The sequence below is a fragment of the Ovis canadensis genome, chromosome 4 (assembly GCF_042477335.2).
Source record: "Ovis canadensis isolate MfBH-ARS-UI-01 breed Bighorn chromosome 4, ARS-UI_OviCan_v2, whole genome shotgun sequence".
Lineage (NCBI taxonomy): Eukaryota > Metazoa > Chordata > Mammalia > Artiodactyla > Bovidae > Ovis > Ovis canadensis.
This window is the reverse complement of record NC_091248.1, coordinates 120,285,753-120,311,089: the sequence shown is the minus strand read 5'-3', so window position 1 is coordinate 120,311,089 and position 25,337 is coordinate 120,285,753. Positions and strand designations below refer to the sequence as shown.

At 46.3% G+C, this 25,337-nt stretch overlaps 1 long non-coding RNA gene and 1 gene segment (V, D, J or C); both read right to left on the bottom strand.

The window, feature by feature from the left end:
* Nucleotides 1-733: 733 nt before the first annotated feature.
* LOC138439583 (T-cell receptor beta chain V region 86T1-like) lies at nucleotides 734-2,920 on the bottom strand. The segment is given in 2 exon segments: nucleotides 734-2,732; nucleotides 2,842-2,920. Coding segments are annotated over 2 exon segments (702 nt in total).
* Nucleotides 2,921-4,170: 1,250 nt separating this feature from the next.
* On the bottom strand, nucleotides 4,171-7,358 carry LOC138439585 (uncharacterized). The gene is made up of 4 exons (XR_011256776.1): nucleotides 7,254-7,358; nucleotides 5,972-7,136; nucleotides 4,868-5,191; nucleotides 4,171-4,366 (listed from the first exon to the last, which is right to left on the bottom strand). It is a non-coding gene; the product is annotated as an uncharacterized lncRNA (long non-coding RNA).
* Nucleotides 7,359-25,337: the final 17,979 nt, after the last annotated feature.

Here is a 25,337-nt window from a genome sequence, read left to right as displayed (position 1 = left end):
AGATACGGGGTTCAGCAAAGACAACCCCAAACACAAAGTCCTCTCCAAAACGTCAGGAGGCCGCTGCCTGTTCTCACTGCCTGTTGTGAGCAGTGACCCAAAGACATCGGACTCTGTGGCTGATATGGCAGGGTGTAAAGATCTGAAAAGAAAGAAGAAAAAAGGAATCAAGCCTGAGGGTTAAGGCTGGAGTGGAAGAGAGGCCAGTGAGGGGCTGAGCCCTTGGACAAGCAGCCAGGAGGCTGAACTTGAGAACAGCGATCCCAGCAGGATCGGGGGTCCATGGTCCTCAAGGGCAGGAATGGACAGAGACCCTGGAGAGATAACAAGGTGCTTTGAAGAAGGCTTGAGCATATCTGGAGCTGGGATCTGGGCTGAGATCCAGGATCTAGCTTGGATAGAAGGGGAAGTCAGAGAAAAAGCACCTTTTAGAAGGAGGATGGGTAGGACTGCTGTGGCCAGAGGGTCAAGGGTCTTATGAAAGGGTTCCCAGAGGATCAAAGCGATTGCGAAAAGCTGCCGGGGTCCAGCCCCGGTGGATCCAGGGTGATTCAAAGGTGAGGGGACGGAGTCGGCGTCTTTGGAAAAATACATAAACGGATAGTGTAGTAGGAAGATTAGTGGAGAAAAAGAGGCTGAATAACTTGGATTACGTGGAATAGCATCCATGCTCCAGATGGGAATTCAGCCAGAAAAACGGGAGCAAGAAAGAAGCGACATGGGGGAATCAGTCTTTCCGGAAACTGATCCAATTTCTTTATTTTGGGGTTTGCTTATATACCTTTTGTTACACATAGGGATGAATACAGAGTCATGCGGGGGTCAGCAGTCCTGACCTTTATCAAAATCAGGTGCTTCACATAAATGTATAAAAAAGGTACATCATCTTCTGGCCATGAGTGAGACCTGCTGACATTTTATGATCCTTTCTTTCTGATAACCAAAAAACTTATTTCTTCCAAGGGTGTTTTTTCTTAAACCAGGCACCACCCTCCAAATAAAGTTACATTCCTATAGGGTGAGGGTGTAGTGAGTTACAATCAAGAAAGGAATTTATTTAACCCAAGGTTAACATGATTAATCTTAAAGGTTAATACTTATTTCTCCTATATGCTTAAAGGTTAATACTTATTTCTCCTATATGCTTAAAGTTTAATACTTATTTCTCCTATATGTTAGTTATATTCATTATAAGGGCAGGGAATATGGAGATTTAGCAGCAAACATCAGCCCAACAAATGAAAATCCTTTCACCAATGCTCCCCTTAAGATCTATTTAGTCTTAAGATAGTGATAAAGTTACATTTTTACATAGCAAGGACACAGTGATTTATAACAAAGTACAGTGATCTATTACAAAAGAGAAAATCCATTAACTCAAAAAATCTAGTATTGCTAACATCAAAAACTACTACATTTCCTTTTCTATATTCCAAATACACTGATTAATATATTCCCAGGTGCCTAAGGATATGGAGGCCTGGCGGCAATCATTGACTCAACAATGAGAAAAGCCCTATGCTAATTAAGACTCTCAAAATACTCCAAAACTTTCTGTGCTGTTTATGGTTGAGAGGTAGTAAACAATCATGTGCATAGTGACAGGAGTATGGATAATCCTGTCACACAAGCTAGTCTGTCAGCAGAGAGGTTTGACCTGGACACCCTTGTCACACCCAGAGCAGGGAATTAGCAGCAATTATTGACACAACAAATGAAAAACCCTTCACCAATATAATTCCTAACCAACCCATTATACTAATAATTTCTAACTCCCCAAAAAGTCTTTAGTAAGTCTAAAACATCTCGTGCCTCTCAGGTTGGGAGGCTGTAAACAATCACATGTGGCTGGACGAACCTATACAGGCGGGCTAGATAGTCTTCAGAGGAGTCCGTAAGCTGAAACACTCTTGTCACGCCCAGGAATTTTTATTGCCTTGGAGCTGCACGATTACTCCTTCTCCGAGAGAAACGGTTATGGGGGAGAGCCCCCCGTAAAGTCAGAGGTGTAGGTGAGAGCATAAAAGACTCTGGTTTTGGGGGTAGATGCTCGGGAACAGGGGGTTTCCTGAGGCTTGATCACGCCTTTGCATATGCCAAGCCTCCTTCCTCATGACCTTTGCACGGGCTGAGTTCCTCACGCTGGCCCCCGGCAAAAAGCAGATTAAGAAACTGCTTAAACTTGAATGGCTTGGCACAGTCTTTCTCGGACGAGAAAGTCTTTCTCAGTCTTTCACAGTCTTTCTCCTTGGACGAGCCCGGCATACACTGTTGATGTCTGTGAAGAAACTCTCCACTGCCATGCCACGTGACCCCACAGGCAGGGCTATGGTCTGATGGGAAATGCCAATCCAAGACCTGGATGGCCCCCACGGCTTCCTGCCTGGACCCTGGAGGTTTGTGCACAGGAAGGAATCGACTCTGCAGGGCTGTGTCTCTACTGCTGGCGCAGAGATAGACGGCGGAGTCCTGTGGTTTCGGGGCGCTCAGGTCCAGGCGGCACTGAGAGCTGTCTGGGCATTCAGGCCAGAAGCGGCTTGGAACACTCTCATTTCCACTGAGTTCCATGTAGTTGTGGACGAACATGAGCTCTGGCGGCTTCTGGGCGCTCTGTTTATACCAGTAAATAGCATTATGTCCCAGATGTTGTTCACATTTCAAAGATTTCTTGTCCGTCATTCCCATGACTAGGTATTTTGGTATCTGAGTGATCCCAGGGTCCGCAGAGACAGCTGGGAGAAAAGGACAGAGTTCAGACAAAGGCCAGAGGGGAAGGCGTTGCTGCAGCCACAGGGAAATGGTTTGGGGTTAGAGGACAGCCCGTGTGAACTCCAGACTCACCTATGCCCAGGAGACAGAGGGCCACACAGCAGAGCTGCCTGAAGCCCATGGTGGAATCAGGGTCAAGGTGGATGCTCTGGGGGAGGTGTGGGGGTGTGTGGGGTGTGGGGGGGGGCGTGGGCTCTGGCCTCCTCGGCCTTGGTTGGTGGTTTTGTCTGTGACGTCAGTATGCTGACAGTTTCCCCAGTGCGGAGGGATGTTTCTCCTTCCCCTTTTCATGCCTTATATAGATTCTGATAGAAGGTAGATTTGAATCCACTGGGCTGGGATAGTCCTCTGACAGTGAGCTCTTCTGCTATTAGCTGCTCTCCTCATTATATAGATTCTCTCCCTGTCCCGCTCCCTTCCAAGAGCTACTCTCAGACAAATTATATCCCCTTCAAGACATCTCCTTCTTCCCTGCTCAGTCAGGCAGGACAACATTCAAAACACCATTTCTCTCAGTGTCTAAGCTCCAATACTTTGGCTACCTGATGCGAAGAGCCGACTCGTTGGAAAGAGATTGAAGGTGGGAGAAGGGGACAACAGAGGATGAGATGGTAGGATGGCATCACCGACTCGGAACACGAGTTGGAACAAGCTCTGGGAGATAGTGAAGGACAGGGAAGTTTGGCGTGCTGCAGTCCATGGGGTTGCAGAGAGTCCCACATGACTGAGCAACTGAACAACACACTCCCTGAGCTCCTTTGCCCAGCTGTGTGGAGGGAGGAAAACCGAAAGGGCATAGTCCTGTTCTGGACCGGTGCCCATCATTAAAAGGCATGATACCATGATGCCAGCCAGGAGCCAGACCCTGGGAAGAGCGGTGAGAGGACCATGCAAGAGATAAGCCATTTTTTTGTGCCTGTTAAGGGGCTGCCCTTGTGGCTCAGCTGATAAAGAATCCGCCTGCAATGCGGGAGACCTGGGTTCAATCCCTGGGTGGGAAGATCCCCTGGAGAAGGGAAAGGCTCCCCACTCCAGTATTCTGGCCTGGAGAATTCCATGGACTGTATAGTCCACGGGGTCGCAAACAGCCAGACACGACTGAGCGACTTTCACTTCACTTGTGCCTGTATCGAGGGTACAGGGCTTGGCTGGGCTTAAAGCAAACAGGTTGCCACAAGAAAACAGCACAAAGCAAACGGATCTCAGTTTGAAAATGACTTCGATGTCTTTGCTGCTGCTGCTGCTAAGTCGCTTCAGTCATGTCCGACTCTGTGCGACCCCACAGACTACAAATGACGCGCACCCTACTGATAACAACGATGGAAGACCAACGCTCTGATCCCTTCCTCCCCACCGCACCCCCATTCCCGGCCTCGCCTCGGCCCCTCCCCCCGCCCTCGCCTCGGCCCCTCCCCCCGCCAGCCTCGGCGTTTCAGCGGAGCCAGAGCGCCTCCCTGTGGCCAAAGCCGCACATTCTCCAGATCGCAGGTCTCTGACCCCCACAGCGCCAGCAGCCCAGATCGATCACCGTTCCACAGATCAGGAGCTTCCGTGATAGATACGAGGCTCCAGGGAATCACGAAGAAGAAAGAAGCACCTGAAACAACCAGAACAGTTGGCAACAGTACCATCCATCCACGTAACTAGGGCATTCTATTTTTTACCCAACAGAGATCGGTTATGTCTGGATCCCTGGGTGTAAACAAAACGCAGACCTGCAGCTGCTACCCAGGTCCCTGTAGAGCTTACAGGCCATCTTGATTTGTTCAATGAATACTCACTGAGCAACAGCTAGGAGCAAGCACAAACATCAACCCGTTCACCCCTGGAATTTTATTGTGATGGGGGTAATTACGCTGGCGGCTCATTTGGTAAAGAATTTGCCTTCAATGCAGGAGACCCGGGCTCGATTTCTGCGGAGTCAGACAGGACTGAGCGACTCACACACACACACACACACACACACACACACACAATTATGCTTAGTCACGGACAACCACTAGGGACTCAAATGTATCTTATATGAAGTTTGAGAAATGTGCCAGTATTTCAGGATTCACTTCATGCATGTGATAGCATATTTACAGTTGCTACTCACTTTCATGCATTGGAGAAGGAAATGGCAACCCACTCCAGTGTTCTTGCCTGGAGAATCCCAGGAACGGGGGAGCCTGGTGGGCTGCTGTCTATGGGGTCGCACAGAGTCGGGCACGACTGAAGCGCCTTAGCAGAGCAGACAGCTGTTACAACACAGGAATTGAGCTGAAATGATCTCCAAAGCCTTGTGCATGGCTAGCATGTTAGACACCAAACCAGGCCCATACGTTGTCCAGACAGCTTTCCAACCTGGGACTAGCTTAGATGACTCAGGGTGCGTCACTCTATGTTGTTGTTTGAAGACACTCAGCTGGAAGACAGTGGCCTGTCCCAGTTAGAGAGAGAGACATTGGTGAATAAGCTGTGAGTCCCACAGAGACCCCAGGAGAGCCAAGCACTAGTAATAATGAGGCTGCATGCTGAGGCTCCCTAAGAGGATTGTGTGTGTGCGTGCTAAGTCACTTCAGTCATGTCTGACTCTGCAACCCCATGGACTGTAGCCCACAAGGCTCCTCTGTCCATAGGATTCTCCAGGCAAGAATACTGGAGTGGGCTGCCATGCCTTCCTCCAGGGGATCTTCCTGCCAGCGACTGAACCATGACTCTGATGTCTCCTGTTGGCAGGAGGATTCTTTACCGCTAACACCACCTGGGAAGCCCCTAAGAGTATTTGCTCCTAGCAAATGCCGCAATCAGACCTGCCAGGATAAAACCAGAGCCTCTCCTCTATATCATCCATAAAACCCCTCAGCATCCCCTTCATAATCTTTAAAGCAGAATATTTCAGTTGTCTTCTAATGGTACATCCCACTCGGACTCTGTCTCCCTTCTGATGCATACTGCTACCAGCGTTCCTACACCAAAATATGTTGATCGTGTTATCTCGCTTAAGGCAGGACCACTACTGTTCAGCTCCTGCCACGAGATTAGTGGCGAAAGTCCTTTCCACATCCTTAATACCCTGCATCATCTGGGTACTGCCTGATCTCCAGGAAGCTTCAAATATGACACTCAATCAGAATTGGGATGAAAGGCCCTGTGTTCCTTCTTGGAAGAAGGGAGTCTGCAGTGGATAAGCCTGCCTTGGCCGGTGCTTCTGGCTCACCCTTTCTAGGTCACCTGTTGTTGGGCTGCACCCTGCAGGCCTGCAAGCCCTGTGGTCGTCCAGGACAGTAAAGAATGAGTCCAGAGACAGTGACAGAGACACCAGTGGTTTCCTGGACACGAGATCATACACAAAGGGTGCTGGAGCAACACCCCATCGTGCACAGGCAGGACATGGCAGCAGTCCTAGCTCCTCAGGGAGGAGGAACGTTTATGGGGGAATTGATGTCAGGTGGGCGTGTTAGTTACAGGGACCAAGCACTATGATTAGGAGGATTGGAGAGTTGTGTGAGTGGAGCACGGCCTGGCCAAGCAGAGGCTGTTCAGGGAACAAGAGAACAGCCATCTTAAGTGGCCTGACTGTACCCCTGTCACCAGGGACTTTCCTGCTTCTCCGAATCTTTTTTCCATTAAACAGTGAGCTCACTGATAATCTGAATTTCCTTTTGGTCTTAGAAACTTTTATCTTCACCTCCTCTTCCTTTCAACTTCTACTCATCAAGCATTCTCTGCAAATAGTGTGTTTTCAGTCAGAACAATGCGCTCTGCGATATGTACAGCAGAGAAGGGCAAGGAACGGCTTCTCCCCTCAATTAAGGTCTTCAGGGCATGGGGCAGGGTCCTTTCTTGTTTGTGGAGTCCTGAGTGTTCTAGAGAATTTAATTCTGCTTCTCTGCTCCAGCTGAGAAGTGCAATTCTGCAAGGCTTCTGTGTGTCTAATTGTAGAACTGCATGGTGCAGTGTGCTCCAGGCTGCCCTGCAGATGGAAACTCCCGGGGAGCCTGGAGTTGGGTGAACGCATCGTCCCACAGGTTTCCTGCCTAGGCCAGGGGCTTTGTGCACAAGCCGGCAGTGACTCTGCAGGGCTGTGTCTCAGCTGCTGGCACAGAAATACACAGCAGAGTCTCCTGGCTCCAGGGAGTCGATGTAAAGGTTTAAATGAGCTTTGTCAGGAGACTCCGGTGAGAAACGACTTGGCACTGTTTCATTTCCAACGAGTTCCTTATTATTGTAGTGAAACATAGCCTTCAGCAATTTCTTGGAGTCCTGCTTATACCAGTACATATTATCATGGTTCAGCTTTTGCTCGCATTCTAGGGACGTCTTAGTTCCCATCTGTGTGAGGCGATATTTTGGAGTCTGAAAAACTCCTATGCCCCAGGTACCTGAGAAGGGAAGAAACAGAACTCAGATAAGTCCCAGGAAATAGCCAGGCTTTGGAGGCTTGATGGATGGACTTAGAGAATCAAAGAGGGATCCAGCCGCCTGGACCCGGGACTCACCTACTCCTAGGAGCCCGAGGGCCACACAGCAGAGGAGCCCGGAGTGCATGGGGGCGCCCTGGCCCAGGACGCTGGTCCTCAGTGGTAAGAAGACCAGGCTGCTATGCTCACTGCCCTCCCAGGGGCGGGGCCTGTGACGTCACAGCCCAGAATGACTTCCTCATCCTCAGGCCTCCTCTAACCTGCTCCCCCCCTTCTCCACGGTCGCACTCGCTCTGTGCAAAGTGATGTTCATTTCTGTTCCTTTCAAGGGAGTTTGGGATTCCTAGGGACACTGTGAGTACAGTGAGCAAGTGGCCTCAAGGATGCTTCTCGGATGGTCATTCTGCACCAGCAACCGCCTCCCTCCTCTCTCCCTGCCCCAGGACCTGGCCACCTCCTTCTTGGTACCCCATGTGGTGTCCCTCTCTGAGTCAGGCTGGTTTCCCTTTTCTGGATCTCATGCTTCTCCACCACAATAATGCACGACAACCCCACTCACATCTTGGCTCCCTTGAATGTGTGGTTTATGCTAATTATTTCAGTTACCATCAAGAGACTGACTCTGAGGTCTCCCCGAGAACCGGCTGCAGACCACACACAACCACGCATTGCTCTTAGGAGCACACTCTGCTGATGAGTCTTCAAGAGGAATAAATGGAAGTCCTATTCCTGATGATGTTTTCCGTTAGAGAGGCAGAGCCATGAGCGGAATAGAAGGGAAATAAAAGGTCAGAATGTGACCAGAGCTTGAGATTAGAGAGGAGAAGAATAAAACGAAGTTGGGAAAATCTAAACAGGATGATATTACTGCCCTTGCTTTGTCTATAGGTCACATTCCCTTTTGGTACAAAGTTTACAGCTCAATAGGGATTCCCAGGTGGCTCGGTGGTAAAGAATCCGCCTGCCAGTGCAGGAGCTGCCAGGGACACAGGTTCGATCCCTGGGTTGCAAAGATCCCCACCACCCCCAGGGGGAAGTGGCAACCCACTCCAGTGTTCTTGCCTGGGAAATCCCATGGATGGAGGAGCCTGGTGGGGTATAGTCCCTGGGGTTGCAACACGACTGGGCACACAAAGTGTGCATTAAACCTCAAAACCCAGCCTGGAGTTTCTCAACCTCCATGCTATTGACATACTGCAAGGATAATTCTTGGTTGTGGGGCTATACGGTGTTTAGCAGCATCGCTGGTCTCTCTGCCTTGCCTGCCTGTAGCACTTCCCACCCCTGTTGTGACAGCGAAAACTGTTCCCAGACTGCGGCATCACCCCCATTGAGAACCTGTGTTATGTGCTCCGTCGTGTCCGACTCTTTGCCACTCCAAGGACAGTAGCCCGCCAGGCTCTTCTGTTCACGGAATTTTCCAGGCAAGAATACAGGAGCAGGTTGCCATTTCCTGCTCCATTAAGAACCTCCCTCCCTTTTTTCTTTCTCAGGGTCCTTGCCCTCCTCCAACAGCCTCTGGGTTTCCATGGGGCTCTAGCGCCTCCTAGCGGTTAGAAATGTGTAGTTCTCAGATCTCAGCGCTCCTGGGACTCCCTCTCCCGCAGCCCTGGGTAATATCTGTCAGCAAGGACCCTGAGTAAAACCAGGGCACCACGCGCCGTGGAGGTTTCACACACACAGACACACAAGTGCACAACGTATAGCAACACACAGCTACTAGTGAAAGACCTCCAGAGACGGATCCAGTGGTTCATTAGATTTTCACTGAGCACAGAACAAGCACTAGAGTCTTAACAGTGAACGAAACAGAAATGACCTCTGTCCCGGAAACTCATGCAAGCTTTCTCTGTCGGCATCGTTGAATCGTTGCTTAGTGCAAAGCCAGAGTAAGACAATATTCTCCTCTCATGATGTTTATCTTCTGATGGCAGAAAGAAATTTACAGATTGCCCTAGACCAGAAACATAAAATTTATTTTATACAGATGTTAGAAATATAATCAGTATTAATACAGTTAAATACTGTCCTGAACATGGCCTCCCATTTTTTCATCTACGAAACAATGGGCTGTAATAAATAATGTCTAAGTCTCTGTCTGGTTTTAAAACTGTATGATCCTAACCAGGGGCAGCCCTAGATGTTTGTTGCTGATGGCTCTTATACATCTGCTTCCCTGGGGTGGTTCAGATGGTAAAGAATCTGTCTGCAGTGCGGGAGACCTGGGTTCAGTCCCTGGGTTGGGAAAATCCCCTGGAGAAAGGAACTGCTGCCCACTCCCGTATTCTTGGCTTGAGAATTCCATGGACAGAGGAGCCCGGTGGGCCACGGTCCACGGGGTCACAAAGAGTTGGACAGGACTTAGCGACTAACACACTAACAACCAGGGGCAGCCCGAGATGTTTATTGGCTGGTGGCTCTCATGCATCCGATATCCTGGGTACCTACCTGATTATATCACATGACTCACATGTGAAGCTATTCAAAGAAAAGAGGGAAAGGGAAGAAGGCAGGGAGAAGAAAGGACAGATGGAAAGAAGAGTCAAAAATGAAACTGACAGGAGGCTACATATGTTAGTGATTCTGACCATAGAAAGAAGTAACTATTCTTAAAAAATGATGAATGAAAAGTCGCTCAGTCGTGTCCGTCTCTTTGTGACTCCATGGACTGTACAGCCCATGGAATTCTCCAGGTCAGAATACTGGAGTGGGGAGCCTTTCCCTTCCCCAGGGGATCTTCCCAACCCAGGGATTGAACCCAGGTCTCCTGCATTGCAGGCAGATTCTTTACCAGCTGAGCCAAATGGGAAGCCCTCTTCTTATAAAGGAGATTTCAAATGAGTTACTTACCTTAGCGTTTCATGCACATACGCTTAAAAAATCAGGTGCAAATCATCCAAAGAGATACCAGAAGAAAACTGATGGCAAGAAACACGCCTCGCATGAGCTACATCAGTTCTGTTCACTGTTTCCTGTTCCTCACGGGAGGGTTTGAAAGCACTGCTTTTCCCATTGTCCTTCAAGAACTGCCCAAAGGAATGAGGGGAACAAAGAAATAGCTTCTTTGCGCTTCTTTTCTGGTAGGTCCAGTTAAAGCAGAGGAGAAGCCTCTGCAGGGAGAATGGGGGGCTGATGCTGGGATGTCTGGGAAGTGCCAGGGTTTAATTACAGCGAGAAAGTAAACAAGGGAAGAAAATCCAGTGATTTTAGCTTGAAGATCATTTTATCCACAAAAAGGTGAAGAGTCTTAGGACTCTGGTGATGAGGCAGAAGACTGGAGAAAAGTAGAGCAAAAAAGAAACAGGCTGAAATGGTATCAGGATGTGTGTTTTGGACATTGGCCATATTTTTGGCTGTCTGATATTTAAACTCCTTCTCATGTTTGGACAGTTTCCTAGAGTTTGGGTGTTAGTGGGACGAGGCATGTATTAGCATGTTTTGAAAGTTAAACCCTCCTCCCATTCTAGAAACAAAACTCCCACCCCGGCCTCTGCTTTCTATGACTTTCACAATTGCAGGATTTCTCCTGACAGAGCGGTCTCTCTTCACCACTTCTCTAAAAAGGAGGCAGGGCAGGTGGGACTGAGCTGTGTGCTTCGGCAGAGTGGGATGGGAGGAAAAATCTCGTGATCCCAATTCTGTTGAATTTAGTTACCTGAGCACAGAGTCCCATGAAGATTTCAGTGTCATCAAATTTCATCTCTTTCTTTACTGGTGCTCAAAATTAGCTTCTTAGGTTTGTGAGGTTAACAAAGACCATGGTTTACCTTCCATTCTACTCACCTGGCACTAGCTGTTGGTGGCTCTGACCTTGAAAAGAAATCTCCTTTCTTATTGACAAAAATACAAAAGTCAATGTACATGTTAACTCCTACAGGTGGACCAAAGGCCATTGGTTTTCTAACTGAAAATCCAGATTACAACCAGATGGGACAGTCTGCACCTTTCACCTAATAAGCTAATGCCACTTACCTCTTTAGCCTTTGAAATCTCATCTAACTTAAAATATTTACATTTACTATTTTCTATTATTATATGGATCACAAATGTTTAAGCAGTAGGTCTTTGAAAGTAATACAGACAACAATTGACAAATGTTAAACACAATACCATGATGCGAAGGTGTTACTTATTAAATTTCAAAAATGAGTAGATGTCACCTTATTTTTGCTTTAAAGGAAGACGGTGTAGATGTTTTGCTGGGGTGGGAGTGAGGAAGGTCCAGAGGACCCTGGCTTCTCAATCCCTAAGTCAAAAGTAGTCACTCTGAATATTCAATATTGTGTGTGTTCTCATTTTCTAATGTTTATAACTTTCAACAGATTTTAAAAGTCTCATAAGAAGTTAAGAAATTTAGATATATGCATGGACAAATAAGTCAGCTCAAATCTAAATTTCTTAATATGAAACAGAAGCCTTCAGTCAAAACAAAGTGAAAAGTTATATCTAGATCTATCTCTTAGATGTCTGTCTCTTCTATCTCTAGGTTTTTGGAATCAACTGTTTTCATGTGTGGGCAGTTCTAGGTTCCAGGCATCGCTGTTGACAGAGGTGGAAGTCAGAAGAAAGGTTGATGCTGATATTTTAATGAAAGCATTTTAGCAGATCCTGAAATGTGATTTCCTGTCATTGCTCCCAGCTCTCTTGTTCTGGGAAGGAGGAGGAACACCCAGCAGAGGGGTATGACTACAGCCCTTTTAACTGTAACTCCCTGACACTCTGCACTGTCAGACGGGGCTCCAGGTCCCCGTCTGCCTCATAAGTAGGTGTTCCTAGGTGATGACTGTCTCTTCAAGATCCCCAGGGAAACTCTCGCTGCCAGGCTCACCGCTTGAGCTCCTGAGGCTCACAGAACACCGCTCTCCTGTTCCTCTGACCTGGCTCTGTGCCTACACCCACACCTGCCTGAGGGCTCCCCCCACCCCACCTCACACCCCTCTCCTTTCTGCTCCTGCTAGGCAGGCTCACAGGCACCAGGTCTGGCAGTCCAGGCTCTTTACTGGGGCAAAAACACCTGCTGCTGCTGCTGCTGCTGCTGCTAAGTTGCTTCAGTCATGTCTGACTCTGTGCAACCCCACAGACGGCAGCCCACCAGGCTCCCCCGTCCCTGGGATTCTCCAGGCAAGAACACTGGAGTGGGTTGCCATTTCCTTCTCCAATGCATGAAAGTGAAAAGTGAAAGTGAAGTCGCTCAATCATGTCCAACTCTTCTCGACCCCATGGACTGCAGCCCACCAGGCTCTTCCGTCCATGGGGTTTTCCAGGCAAGAGTAGTGGAGTGGGGTGCCATCGCCTTCTCTGAAAAACATCTGCAGATCAACCCAAAGTCAATAGTGTGTGTTTAACCAGTCACCTTTCAGCACTGACTCACAGCCTCTGCAAACCACATTCTCCTGTGTTGTGAACAAACCTGGACTCCCTCTCACCCCTCTCCCATCCAGGGATTTCTGTCAACCCTCTTTCTTCTCCCTGAATTTTAGGGTGGTCTCCCTTGTGACCAAAGGGAAAACTCAGTTCTTCTCTCCTGGACCAAAACCGGAAGGCAGTAAGAGGTCCTCAGTTCAGTTCAGTTCAGTCACTCAAGTCATGTCCGACTCTTTGCAACCCCATGAATTGCAGCACACCAGGCCTCCCTGTCCATCACCAACTCCCAGAGTTCACTCATACTCACGTCCATTGAGTCAGTGATGCCATCCAGCCATCTCATCCTCAGTCGTCCCCTTTTCCTCCTGCCCCCAGTCCCTCCCAGCATCAAAGTCTTTTCCAATGAGTCAACTCTTCACATGAGGTGGTCAAAGTACTGGAGTTTCAGCTTTAGCATCATTCCTTCCAAAGAAATCCCAGGGCTGATCTTCAGAATGGACTGGTTGGATCTCCTTGCAGTCCAAGGGACTCTCAAGAGTCTTCTCCAACACCACAGTTCAAGAGCATCAATTCTTCGGTGCTCAGCCTTCTTCACAATCCAACTCTCACATCCATATCTAGGTGCCTGCAATCAGAAGGTTTGGATTAACCCTAGTCCCTTCCATCTCAAACTGACTTCTCAATATAGATGAGGCTTATGGTTAGAAGAGGAGCTAAAAAGCCTCTTGATGAAAGTGAAAGAGGAGAGTGAAAAAGTTGGCTTAAAGCTCAACATTCAGAAAACAAAGATCATGGCATCTGGTTCCATCACTTCATGGAAAATAGATGGGGAAACAGTAGAAATAGTGTCAGACTTTATTTTTGGGGCTCCAAAATCACTGCAGATGGTGACTGCAGCCATGAACTTAAAAGACGCCTACTCCTTGGAAGAAAAGTTATGACCAATCTAGATAGTATATTCAAAAGCAGAGACATTACTTTGCCGACTAAGGTCCGTCTAGTCAAGGCTATGGTTTTTCCTGTGGTCATGTATGGATGTGAGAGTTGGACTGTGAAGAAGGCTGAGCGCCGAAGAATTGATGCTTTTGAACTGTGGTGTTGGAAAAGACTCTTGAGAGTCCCTTGGACTGCAAGGATATCCAACCAGTCCATTCTGAAGGAGATCAACCCTGGTATTTCTTTGGAAGGAATGATGCTAAAGCTGAAACTCCAGTACTTTGGCCACCTCATGTGAAGAGTCGACTCATTGGAAAAGACTCTGATGCTGGGAGGGATTGGGGGCAGGAGGAGAAGGGGACGACCAAGGATGAGATGGCTGGATGGCATCACTGACTCAATGGATGTGAGTCTGAGTGAACTCCGGGAGTTGGTGATGGACAGGGAGGCCTGGCATGCTGCAATTCATGGAGTCACAAAGAGTCGGACACGACTGAGCTACTGAACTGAACTGAACTGAACTATGGTTAGAAAAACAGGAGCTCTGGCGATTTTGCCGCATTTTGTATGTACCAATATAGAGAGTCATGTCTCAGATGTTGTTCAAACTGTAGATTCCTTTTCTCCCCATCACTGTCACCAGGCATTTAGGGATCTGGGTCATTCCATTGTCCAAAGGGCCTGAGAGAGTGATAAACCATGTTCAGAGACTCTCCTAAGGCGACTCCATGAGCAAAGCCAGAAGTCCAAAGACAAAAATGTCCCACCTGTTCCCAGGCCTCACCTGCTCCAGGAGACAGAGGACCACACAGGAGAGGAGCCCAGAGCCCTCATCAGCTCAGACAGGATGGGACCCGGGGTCTCCCTGCCAGGGTTCCTGTCCTCGGAGTGTGCTTCCCTGGCCCTGGGAGGATTTGCTTGGGGAGACACTGCCCTTGCTAGTTTCTACAGCTCACGTTTCCTCTTTCCCTCTCAGGCTTTGCACCTCAAGAGGTGGGTTGGGACTACTTTGGCGGGACTGAGTATACCCAGGCAAGGTCAGAGGAATAGATTCATTGCCCAAACCCCCAAGCAGATGAGTGCCAGCCTCAGAGGGGTGAGAAGAAGGCAGTAAGTTGGGCTCAGGGGTGGGAATTTGGCTTCAGAATGGCAAAACTGAACACTTTCCTAAGGAGTTAGGATCCTAAGTGGGCAATGACACAAAAACAAGAGAAACCCATTTATTGGAGATGATATATCAAATGAGGACTTGGTCACAAGGAAATGGTGACAGCCCTCAAGCAGAGAGGAAATAAGAGCCCAGGGGGAAGATTGGCCAATGTTACTTGAGGCTCTGTCATTAGCTTTGATCTCCTTGAATTCCATTTGTCTAGGAATAATAGTATTATATCAAACTGTGGGTCAAAGTCGAGTCTGGTAGTGGCACTTAAAGAGAGTAAAATGATTGGAGAACTACTTTGATAAACTAGGGAGATTTTTACATTGGATGTTACATCTTTGGTACCTTGATTTGGTCATCTGTGGTGTTGATTCTTCTCAGCTCTGGTTCATTAGCAAATCAGCTACTTAGCTTTCAGGATGTCAAATCAGAGCTCAGCAACTTCGTGAACATTTTGTATGGGCACTGAGAACTCTGGAGAAAAGTTGTTAATCAGCTGGAAATATATGTTGGACTACAGCAGCAAGAGTGTGTATCAACTTGTAAAAAATACTATGGAAAGTGCAAAAATGTCATATAAATATTGTCAAGTACTTTGCTATGGTTTTTCCTGTGGTCATGTATGGATGTGAGAGTTGGACTGTGAAGAAGGCTGAGCGCTGAAGAATTGATGCTTTTGAACCGTGGTGTTGGAGAAGACTCTTGAGAGTCCCTTGGACTGCAAGGAGATCCAACCAGTCCATTCTGAAGGAGATCGACCCTGGGATTACTTTGGAAGGAATGATGCTGAAGCTGAAACTCCAGTACTTTGGCCACCTCATGCGAAGAGTTGACTCATTGGAAAAGACTCTGATGCTGGGAGGGACTGGGGGCAGGAGGAGAAGGGGACGACAGAGGATGAGATGGCTGGATGGCATCACGGACTCGATGGACATGAGTCTGAGTGAACTCCGGGAGATGGTGATGGACAGTGAGGCCTGGCGTGCTGCGATGCATGGGGTCGCACAGAGTCGGACACGACTGAGCGACTGAACTGAACTGAACTGAACTGAACTTTGCTGAAAACAAGACATGCAAGATTCCAATTTTTCTCTAAAGTCCTCAACCTAATGAGCTCACCCAAAGAAAATGGGGTTAGCTTGAGATGACTTGTCCTATGTGAGCCTGTCTTCTCTTCTAAGATTGCTAAATGGTTTGCCTGATGACTGTCACTCCCCAAGGATGAAATAGGCAAATGACAGCTGACTGAGAGTCCTGCCAGTCACAACACTTGTGAATGATTGCTCACTCCCATGCCCAAGGACCTATGTCTTCCTCCTAGAGTGGACTTCAAGGTGCCTACTACTTTCCTTTTCCTACTCCTCCAAAGTGTAGTTTCTAAAACCAAAATAAAAACATATTTCTGAATTAAGCAGTGGATCTCCTTGGGTATCAATTTGCTCTGATAGGAACTATACCCCATAAAGCAAGGTATGTATATTAAAGGGATTTGGGATGATGGAGCCTAAGACAAATCACCAAAAAACAAGTTTTTCTGCCTTCCTACCTATGGGCTCAGCATTCTTGAGGATATGCACACATTTGACAGAAAACTGCCTTAATCAAAAACTTGACTTGGGTTGGGTACTATGTTTTCCTTGTTTCTCATTATTTCCTGTTTTTGTTGCCCTATTTTGACCTTCAGCTTCGCTTTTACCTCCATCCATCTCTGTTTCTCTTCCTGATCTCCTTTCCTTCTAATCGAAAAGGATGTTCTCTATAAATGCCTCTCTATAAATGTTCTCCATAAATGCCTCCCCAGATCATAATTCTCACAAGCGGTAAGTTTGTAAATCATTTCATAATTTGAGCATTTGCACATGCTCTACTGATGCTCTGGGTCTCAGGTTACATGCCTGAACATTTCTATGATAAACTGAATTGTCCTTTTATTAGGTCTGCTTTACCAGCTAATCTTGTAGGGTGGAGGGTAGATGCAGCTGCAAATGGAAGACAGAGTAACAAAAATACAGTGATCCAAAACCTATGGTATGTAGCAAAAGCAGTTCTGAAAGAGATGTTTATAGCTATAACAGCCTACCTCACGAACAAGAAAAACCTCAACCAACCTACCTTTACACCCAAAAGAACGAGGGAAAGAAGAACAAAACCCAAAGTTAGTAGAAGGAACGAAATCATAAAGATTAGAGCAGAAATAAATGAAATACAGACTTAAAAGGAAACAGCAGAAGAGATCAGATCGAGGAAAGTGAAAGCTGTTCTTTGAAAAGGTAAAAAAATTGATGAACATTTACCCAGAAAAAGAAGGGAGAGGGCCCAAATCAATAAAATCAGAAATGAAAAAGAAGTTACAGCAACATCACAGAAATACAAAGGACCTTAAGAGATTACTCTGAACAACTATGGGCGACCTAGAAGAAATGAACAAATTCTTGGAAAGAGAAAATCTCCCCACATTGAACCAGGAAGAAATAAAAAATAACAGACCATTACCAGTAAAAAAAAAAAAAAATTGAATCAGTAATTATAACACTCCCAAGAAGAAAAAGCCAGGATCAGATGGCTTCACAGGTGAATTCTACCAAATGTTTAGAGAAGAGTTAGCACCTTTCCTTCTCAAACTATTCCCAAATATTGCAGAGGAAGGAACACTTCTGAATGCATTCTGTGAGGCTCACACTAGACAAAGTTATCACAGAAAAAGAAAATTACAGGCCTGATACCAAAACCAGACAAATCTATCACAAAAAAGAAAATTATAGGTAAAATATCACTTATGAACATAGATGCAAAAACACACCAACTAACAATCCAACAATACATTAAAAGGATAATACACCATGATCAAGTGGCACTTATCCCAGGGACTAAGGATTTGCAGTATCTTCAAATCAAATCAATTAATGTGATACACCACATTAACAAATTGAAGAATATAAGCCACATGATCTTCCTTTTTTTTTTTTTTACCTCCACATTGTGTTTTAATAAATAGAGCAGATTCATGGAATAGACCTTAAAATCACATTTACAGACACTTCTAGGTCCAAACATGTAGGCGAGAAGCTGCTGCTGCCGGAAGGGATGAGACCCACATGCACTTGAGGACTGAGTTTACCACCCCGGCGCCTGTAGGCTGGACGGTGGAGCCCAGGACAGCAGGAGGTGCGGGACACGCATGCACCCACACCTGGCCCTGCAACTGCATGCTACAGAATGGCGGGAAATTGTGCTACTTTGAGACAAGGTAGAGGAAAGTTTCCTATGGTACTAACTGAGACTCCCATCATTACCCATCAGTCGGAGAACATTAGCTACAGAAGAGCTATTGTTCTGTTGTTCAGTCGCTCAGTCGTGTTCGAGTCTTTGGACCCCATGAATCGCAGTACGCCAGGCCTCCCCATCCATCACCATCTCCCAGAGTTCACTCAGACTCACATCCATCGAGTCAGTGATGCCATCCAGCCATCTCATCCTCTGTTGCCCCCTTCTCCTCCTGCGCCAATCTCTCCCATCATCAGAGTCTTTTCCAATGAGTCAATTCTTCGCATGAGGTGGCCAAAGTACTGGAGTTTCAGCTTTAGCATTATGCCTTCCAAAGAAATCCCAGGGCTGATCTCCTTTAGAATAGACTGGGTGGATCTCCTTGCAGTCCAAGGGACTCTCAAGAGTCTTCTCCAACACCACAGTTCAAAAGCATCAATTCTTCAGTGCTTAGCCTTCTTCACAGTCCAACTCTCACATCCATACATGACCACTGGAAAAACCATAGCCTTGACTAGATGGACCTTAGTCGGCAAAGTAATGTCTCTGCTTTTGAATATACTGTCTAGGTTGGTCATAACTTTTCTTCCAAGGAGTAAGCATCTTTTAATTTCATGGCTGCAGTCACCATCTGTAGTGATTTTGGAGCCCCAAACAATAAAGTCTGACACTGTTTCCACTGTTTCTCCATCTATTTCCCATGAAGTGATGGAACCAGATGCCATGATCTTCGTTTTCTGAATGTTGAGCTTTAAGCCAACTTTTTCACTCTCCACTTTCACTTTCATCAAGAGGCTTTTTAGCTCCTCTTCACTTTCTGCCATAAGGGTGGTGTCATCTGCATATCTGAGGTTATTGAGATTTCTCCCGGCAATCTTGATCCCAGCTTGTGCTTCTTCCAGTCCAGCGTTTCTCATGATGTACTCTGCATAGAAGTTAAATAAGCAGGGTGACAATATACAGCCTTGACATACTCCTTTTCCTATTTGGAACCAGTCTGTTGTTCCATGTCCAGTTCTAACTGCTGCTTCCTGGCCTGCATACAGATTTCTCAAGAGGCAGGTCTGGTATTCCCATCTCTTGAAGAATTTTCCACAGTTTATTGTGATCCACACAGCCAAAGGCTTTGGCATAGTCAATAAAGCAGAAGTAGATGTTTTTCTGGAACTCTCTTGCTTTTTCCTTGATCCAGCAGATGTTGGAAATTTGAGCTCTGGTTCCTCTGCCTTTTCTAAAACCAGCTTCAACATTAGAAAGTTCACGGTTCACATACTGCTGAAGCCTGACTTGGAGAATTTTGAGCATTACTTAACTAGCATGTGAGATGAGTGCAACTGTGCAGTAGTTTGAGCATTCTTTGGCATTGCCTTTCTTTGGAATTGGAATGAAAACTGACCTTTTCCAGTCCTGTGGCCACTGCTGAGTTGTCCAAATTGGCTGGCATATTGAGTGCAGCACTTTCACAGCATCATCTTTCAGGATTTGAAACAGCTCCACTGGAATTCCATCACCTCCACTAGCTTTGTTCATAGTGATGTTTTCTAAGGCCCACTTGACTTCACATTCCAAGATGTCTGGCTCTAGATTAGTGATGACACCATCATGATTATCTCGGTCATGAAGATCTTTTTTGTACAGTTGTTCTGTGTATTCTTGCCACCTCTTCTTAATATCTTCTGCTTCTGTTAGGTCCAGACCATTTCTGTCCTTTATCAAGCCCATCTTTGCATGAAATGTTCCCTTGGTAGCTCTAATTTTCTTGAAGAGATCTCTAGTCTTTCCCATTCTGTTCTTTTCCTCTATTTCTTTGCATTGATTGCTGAAGAAGGATTTCTGATCTCTTCTTGCTATTCTTTGGAACTCTGCATTCAGATGCTTATATCTTTCCTTTTCTCCTTTGCTTTTCGCTTCTCTTCTTTTCACAGCTATTTGTAAGGCCTCCTCAGATAGCCATTTTGCTTTTTTGCATTTCTTTTCCATGGGGATGGTCTTGATCCCTGTCTCCTGTACAATGTCACGAACCTCATTCCATAGTTTATCAGGCACTCTATCTATCAGATCTAGGCCCTTAAATCTATTTCTCACTTCCACTGTATAATCATAAGGGATTTGATTTAGGTCGTACCTGAACGGTCTTGCAGTTTTCCCTGCTTTCTTCAATTTCAGTCTGAATTTGGTAATAAGGAGTTCATGATCTGAGCCACAGTCAGCACCTGGTCTTGTTTTTGTTGACTCTATAGAGCTTCTCCATCTTTGGCTGCAAAGAATATAATCAGTCTGATTTCAGTGTTGACCAATCTGGTGATGTCCGTGTGTAGAGTCTTCTCTTGTGTTGTTGGAAGAGGGTGTTTGCTATGACCAGTGCATTTTCTTGGTAAAACTCTATTAGTCTTTTCCCTGCTTCATTCCACATTCCAAGGCAAAATTTGCCTGTTACTCCAGGTGTTTCTTGACTTCCTACTTTTGCATTCCAGTCCCCTATAATGAAAAGGACATCTTTTTTGGGTGTTAGGTCTAAAAGGTCTTGTAGGTCTTCATAAAACCTTTCAACTTCAGTTTCTTCAGCATTACTGGTTGGGGCATAGACTTGGATAACTGTGATATTGAATGGTTTGCTTTGGAGACGAACAGAGATCATTCTGTCATTTTTGAGATTGCATCCAAGTACTGCATTTCGGACTCTTTTGTTGACCATGATGGCTACTCCATTTCTTCTGAGGGATTCCTGCCCACAGTAGTAGATATAATGGTCATCTGAGTTAAATTCACCCATTCCAGTCCATTTTAGTTCGCTGATTCCTAGAATGTCAACGTTCACTCTTGCCTTCTCTTGTTTGACCACTTTCAATTTGCCTTGATTCACGGACCTGACATTCCAGGTTCCTATGCAATATTGCTCTTTACAGCATCAGACCTTGCTTCTATCACCAGTCACATCCACAACTGGGTATTGTTTTTGCTTTGGCTCCATCTCTTCATTCTTTCTGGAGTTATTTCTCCACTGATCTCCAGTAGCATATTGGGCACCTACTGACCTGGGGAGTTCCTCTTTCAGTACCCTATCATTTTGCCTTTTCATACTGTTCATGGGGTTCTCAAGGCAAGAATACTGAAGTGGCTTGCCATTCCCTTCTCCAGTGGACCACATTCTGTCAGACCTCTGCACCATGACCTGCTCGTCATTGGTTGCCCCACGGTCATGGCTTGGTTTCATTGAGTTAGACAAGGCTGTGGTCCTAGTGTGATTAGACTGACTAGTTTTCTGTGAGTATGGTTTCAGTGTGTCTGCCCTCTGATGCCCTTTTGCAACACCTATCATCTTACTTGGGTTTCTCTTACCTTGGACATGGGATATCTCTTCACAGCTGCTCCAGCAGAGCGCAGCCACTGCTCCTTACCTTGGAAGAGGGGTATCTCCTTACCGCTGCCCTTCCTGACCTTCAACGTGGGATGGCTCCTCCAGGCCCTCCTGCACCCGCACAGCCATTGCTCCTTGGGTTGCTTCTCCCGGCCACCGCCCCTGGCCTCGGCCACCGCCCCTGGCCTCGGGCGCCGCCCCTGACCTCCAGCGCTGGGTGGCTCCTCCCAGCCGCCGCTGCCCCTGGCCTCAGGCGAGGGGTGGCTTCTCCCGGCCGCCCCTGACCTCGGACGCAGGGTAGCTCCTCTCGGCCACCGCCCCTGACCTCGGACGCGGAGTGTCTCCTCCCGGCTGTCGCCCCTGACCTGGGACGTGGGGTAACTCCTCTCAGCCGCGCTTAGTGCGCCGGGTCGCAGCCGCCCGTGCGGCCCGCTGACAAATAAGGGCAGGGGACAGCAAAGAGGAAGCTATACAGGCCATCTCGTTTCTTCCAATGTTGGGAGCGTCCACGTCACGCACCTCCTGCTGGCTTAGTCCAAAAGCTTCCTGTTGGCATTTGCACCAAACAAGGCTCCCTGCACTTCGGGCATCATCTGCTGGCCTATGAGGTCCAGCTGACTTTCGAGTGTGTTGGACACCTTGATCTTGCTTTTGATCTCAACACCACCGGCTATTTCCTCGGGGAGGTAGGCCCCCTGATCAATCTGGACATCGATACCACCAGAAAACTACTAGAGCTCATCCATGAAGTTGCAAGATACAGAATTTATATGCAGAGATCTGTTGCATCTCTATGCACTAACAATGAACTATCATAAAGAGAAATTAAAGGAACAATCCTATTTACCATCACATTAAAAAAAAAAAACCTAGGAATAAACTTATCTAAAGGGGTAAAAGACCTATATTCAGAAATCTATGGCACTAATGAAAGAAAGATGATACAAACAGATGGGAAGATATTCCATGTTCTTGGATTGGCAGCATCAACAGTGTTAAAATGATCAAGTTACCTAAGGCAATCTACAGATTCAGTGCAATTTCTATCAAAATATCAGTGACATTTTTTTCACAGAGCTAGAACAAATAATTTTAAAATTTGCATGGAAATGTGAATTCTGACAGAGATATGATTTGTTTATGTTGACACTTCAACAAAATTCTATTATGTGAATCAAAGATCATGTCAACCTCTGCATCTCACCAAATTTTTTCTATGGCTATTAATTTTACCCATGAGAATATTAAAGTTCAGGGACAAAAAAAAAAAGGCAAAAATCTAGTGATTGAATGAAGGCTAGAACTCTGGTTCCAGATCTCAACATTCCTTTCCAGTATATTGTCACTGCTCCTTCTTTGGTAAAATGATCTATTTCTGTTAGAATTTCCTTTTTCCTGCCCTGCTCTCTGTCACCTCAATATTCTGGCTCTAAATCCTCAACCCCTCTCTTCTTCTTTTCTACCTAAAATATTGCTTGAAGAAAAGGCAACAAATTAGATGGCAATATTTCAAGTCATTTTCAGATCGCTGGAGATGAACACCATTTAATTTCAAGTCTGAATGTTTGTTGCTGTTCAGTCACTCAGTCGTGTCGGACTCTGCGAGCCCATGGACTGCAGCACGCCAGGCTCCCCTGTCTTTCACTGTCTCCCAGAGTTCGTACAAACTCATGTCCACTGAATCAGTGATGCCATCCAACCATCTCATCCTCTGTTGTCCCCTTCTCCTCCTGCCCTCCAACTGTACCAGCATCAGGGTCCTTTCTAATGAGTTGGCTGTTTGCACCAGGAGGCCAAAGTATTGGAGCTTCGGCATCCATCCTTCCCATGAATATTCAGCATTGATTTCCTTTAGGATTGACTGCTTTGATCTCTTGCAGTCCACGGAGTCTTCCCCAGCGCCACAGTTTGAAAGCATCAATTCTTCAGCACTAAGCCTTCAAGTCTGGATGTGGGGCATTTAATGGTTTCACCCCTATCTTCTGAAGCAGGGTCAACAGACTGACCCAGAAATAAGCTGGCCTGTAGCCTGCTTTAGTAAATAAGCTTGTACTGCAACGCAGCAGTGCTCACTCCTTTACATACTGTTAGAGTTGCTTATGGTCAAGAGCAGAGTAGCTGTGACAGACACCATACTGCCTGCAAATCTTAAAGCAGGTACTGGCTATCCTTTTACAGAAAAAGGTTGCCGATGCTACAACCAAAATGTGGGGGCAAACACATGAAGCTGGACTAGAGATGTCCCCAAACTAATGCCACCCTTGAGCAGGACTCTCAAGGAAAACTCAGCCTGTTTCCAGGGTTCCTTTATCAAAAGGGAACATCCTGTTCACTAACTGTGACTTCCTTTATGGCAGCATTAGAAATTCGGCTTAGCACAGACTCCCAGGTCAGCACCGAGGGTGTTACAAAAGCATATGCTCTGAACCTTGATCCTTTTGTATTTTGCTGCCTAATTGTTGCTTCAGTTTTTAGCACGTTACTTAGTACATCTTTTCTCAAGAAGAGGAATCCTTAATAAAGTTTCCCTACACATTGTAGTGGTAAAGAGTCAGCCTGGTGTAGCCTTGATGACTGGTGATGTATTAACCAGGAAAATGGCAGAAGAAGCCAAGGAAAAGGAAAAACAGACTCATTGAAGGAAAGGGCATAAATTACCCTTAGAGACCAGTGACTGTTGTTCCTGCCAATACAAATGTTAACATATTTGCTGGAGGACTATTTAAACTAGTGCCTCCAAGGTCACTAAGCCACATGCATGGGAAAGAGAGGTGACAAAAATACAGATTAATTAATACAGACACATGCCTCTGGGCCACCATATGTGTGAGGTTAGGAAAAGTAGTATAGACACCAACTCACATTTTGGGGTAAAAAAAATATGTATATTCCCCATACATAGCTTATGGTTCTTTTATGGGAAGAGTTTGAAGAAGGAGAGCACCACACATTATGGCATGTTCTGTGTTGATCCTAAATGAGAAATCATTGAAGTTATTGAGATCAGGAGGTTTGCACACATAAGGAGCAGACAAGAATATTTATTGAGCTTGGGAATTTTCAGTCCTATCTCCAGGATCAAACCTCACAGAAAGTTTTCAGCATCTCAGAAGTATAAAAGACCTTGAGGTTCAAAAAAGCTCCCACACAATCATGCAAGGATGTCTTTCTCAGACTTGCTCACCTACTTTACATAAATGACAAATATGCATACGTAGATACAGAGACACCCCCCTTGGATCCAGTATTCCACTAGCCTCTTCCACAGAGAGATTTCTCTAGTGACTTTCACTTAGAATACAAAGCTCCTTCAGGTCTACTCTGCTCCCTTCTCCTCCCACTCACAGGCGCCACCACCATCAGTTACCCTTGGTTTTTCCCACATTAATGCTGTCCAATACTTTGGCCACCTGATGCAAAGAACTGACACATCTGAAAAGACCCTGATGCTGGGGAAGATCGAAGGTGGGAGGAGAAGGGGACGACAGAGGATGAGATGGTTGGGTGGCATCACCAACTCAATGGACATGAGTTTGAGTAAGCTCCAGGAATTGGTGATGGACAGGGAAGCCTAGCGTGCTGTAGTCCCTGGGGTCACAAAGAGTCGGACATGACTGAGCGACTGAACTGAACTGAACTGGGGGGAGAACTAGCGCTACTTGTAGCTATAGGCCAAAGATGCTGATAAATGTCCTACAGTGTGCATGCCAGCATCCTGTAACAATTACCAGGCTCATATCATCAATGGTGCCAGAACTGAGAAACTCTGCCTTCTACTAAGTCATCTTCATATCAGAAAAATTTCAGCTATGAAAGACACAGAAACTACTTCCGGAGTGACAGCTTGCTAAAGAAGAACTGACATACTAGTAGGGCATTCAGATGCATTATTTGGTGTAGAATGGCTGTATCTAGGTAGAACTTAGTTCTCACATAGATTCACTTATTCTGGAAACATCTGCCATATCCCAGCAATTTTGATAATTCTTCCTCCAGGAACCCATTTCTTGCATTTTCTAGAATTTCTAGGATTCCATTGTCACTCTGCTTATTTAACTTATATGCAGAGTACCTCATGGCA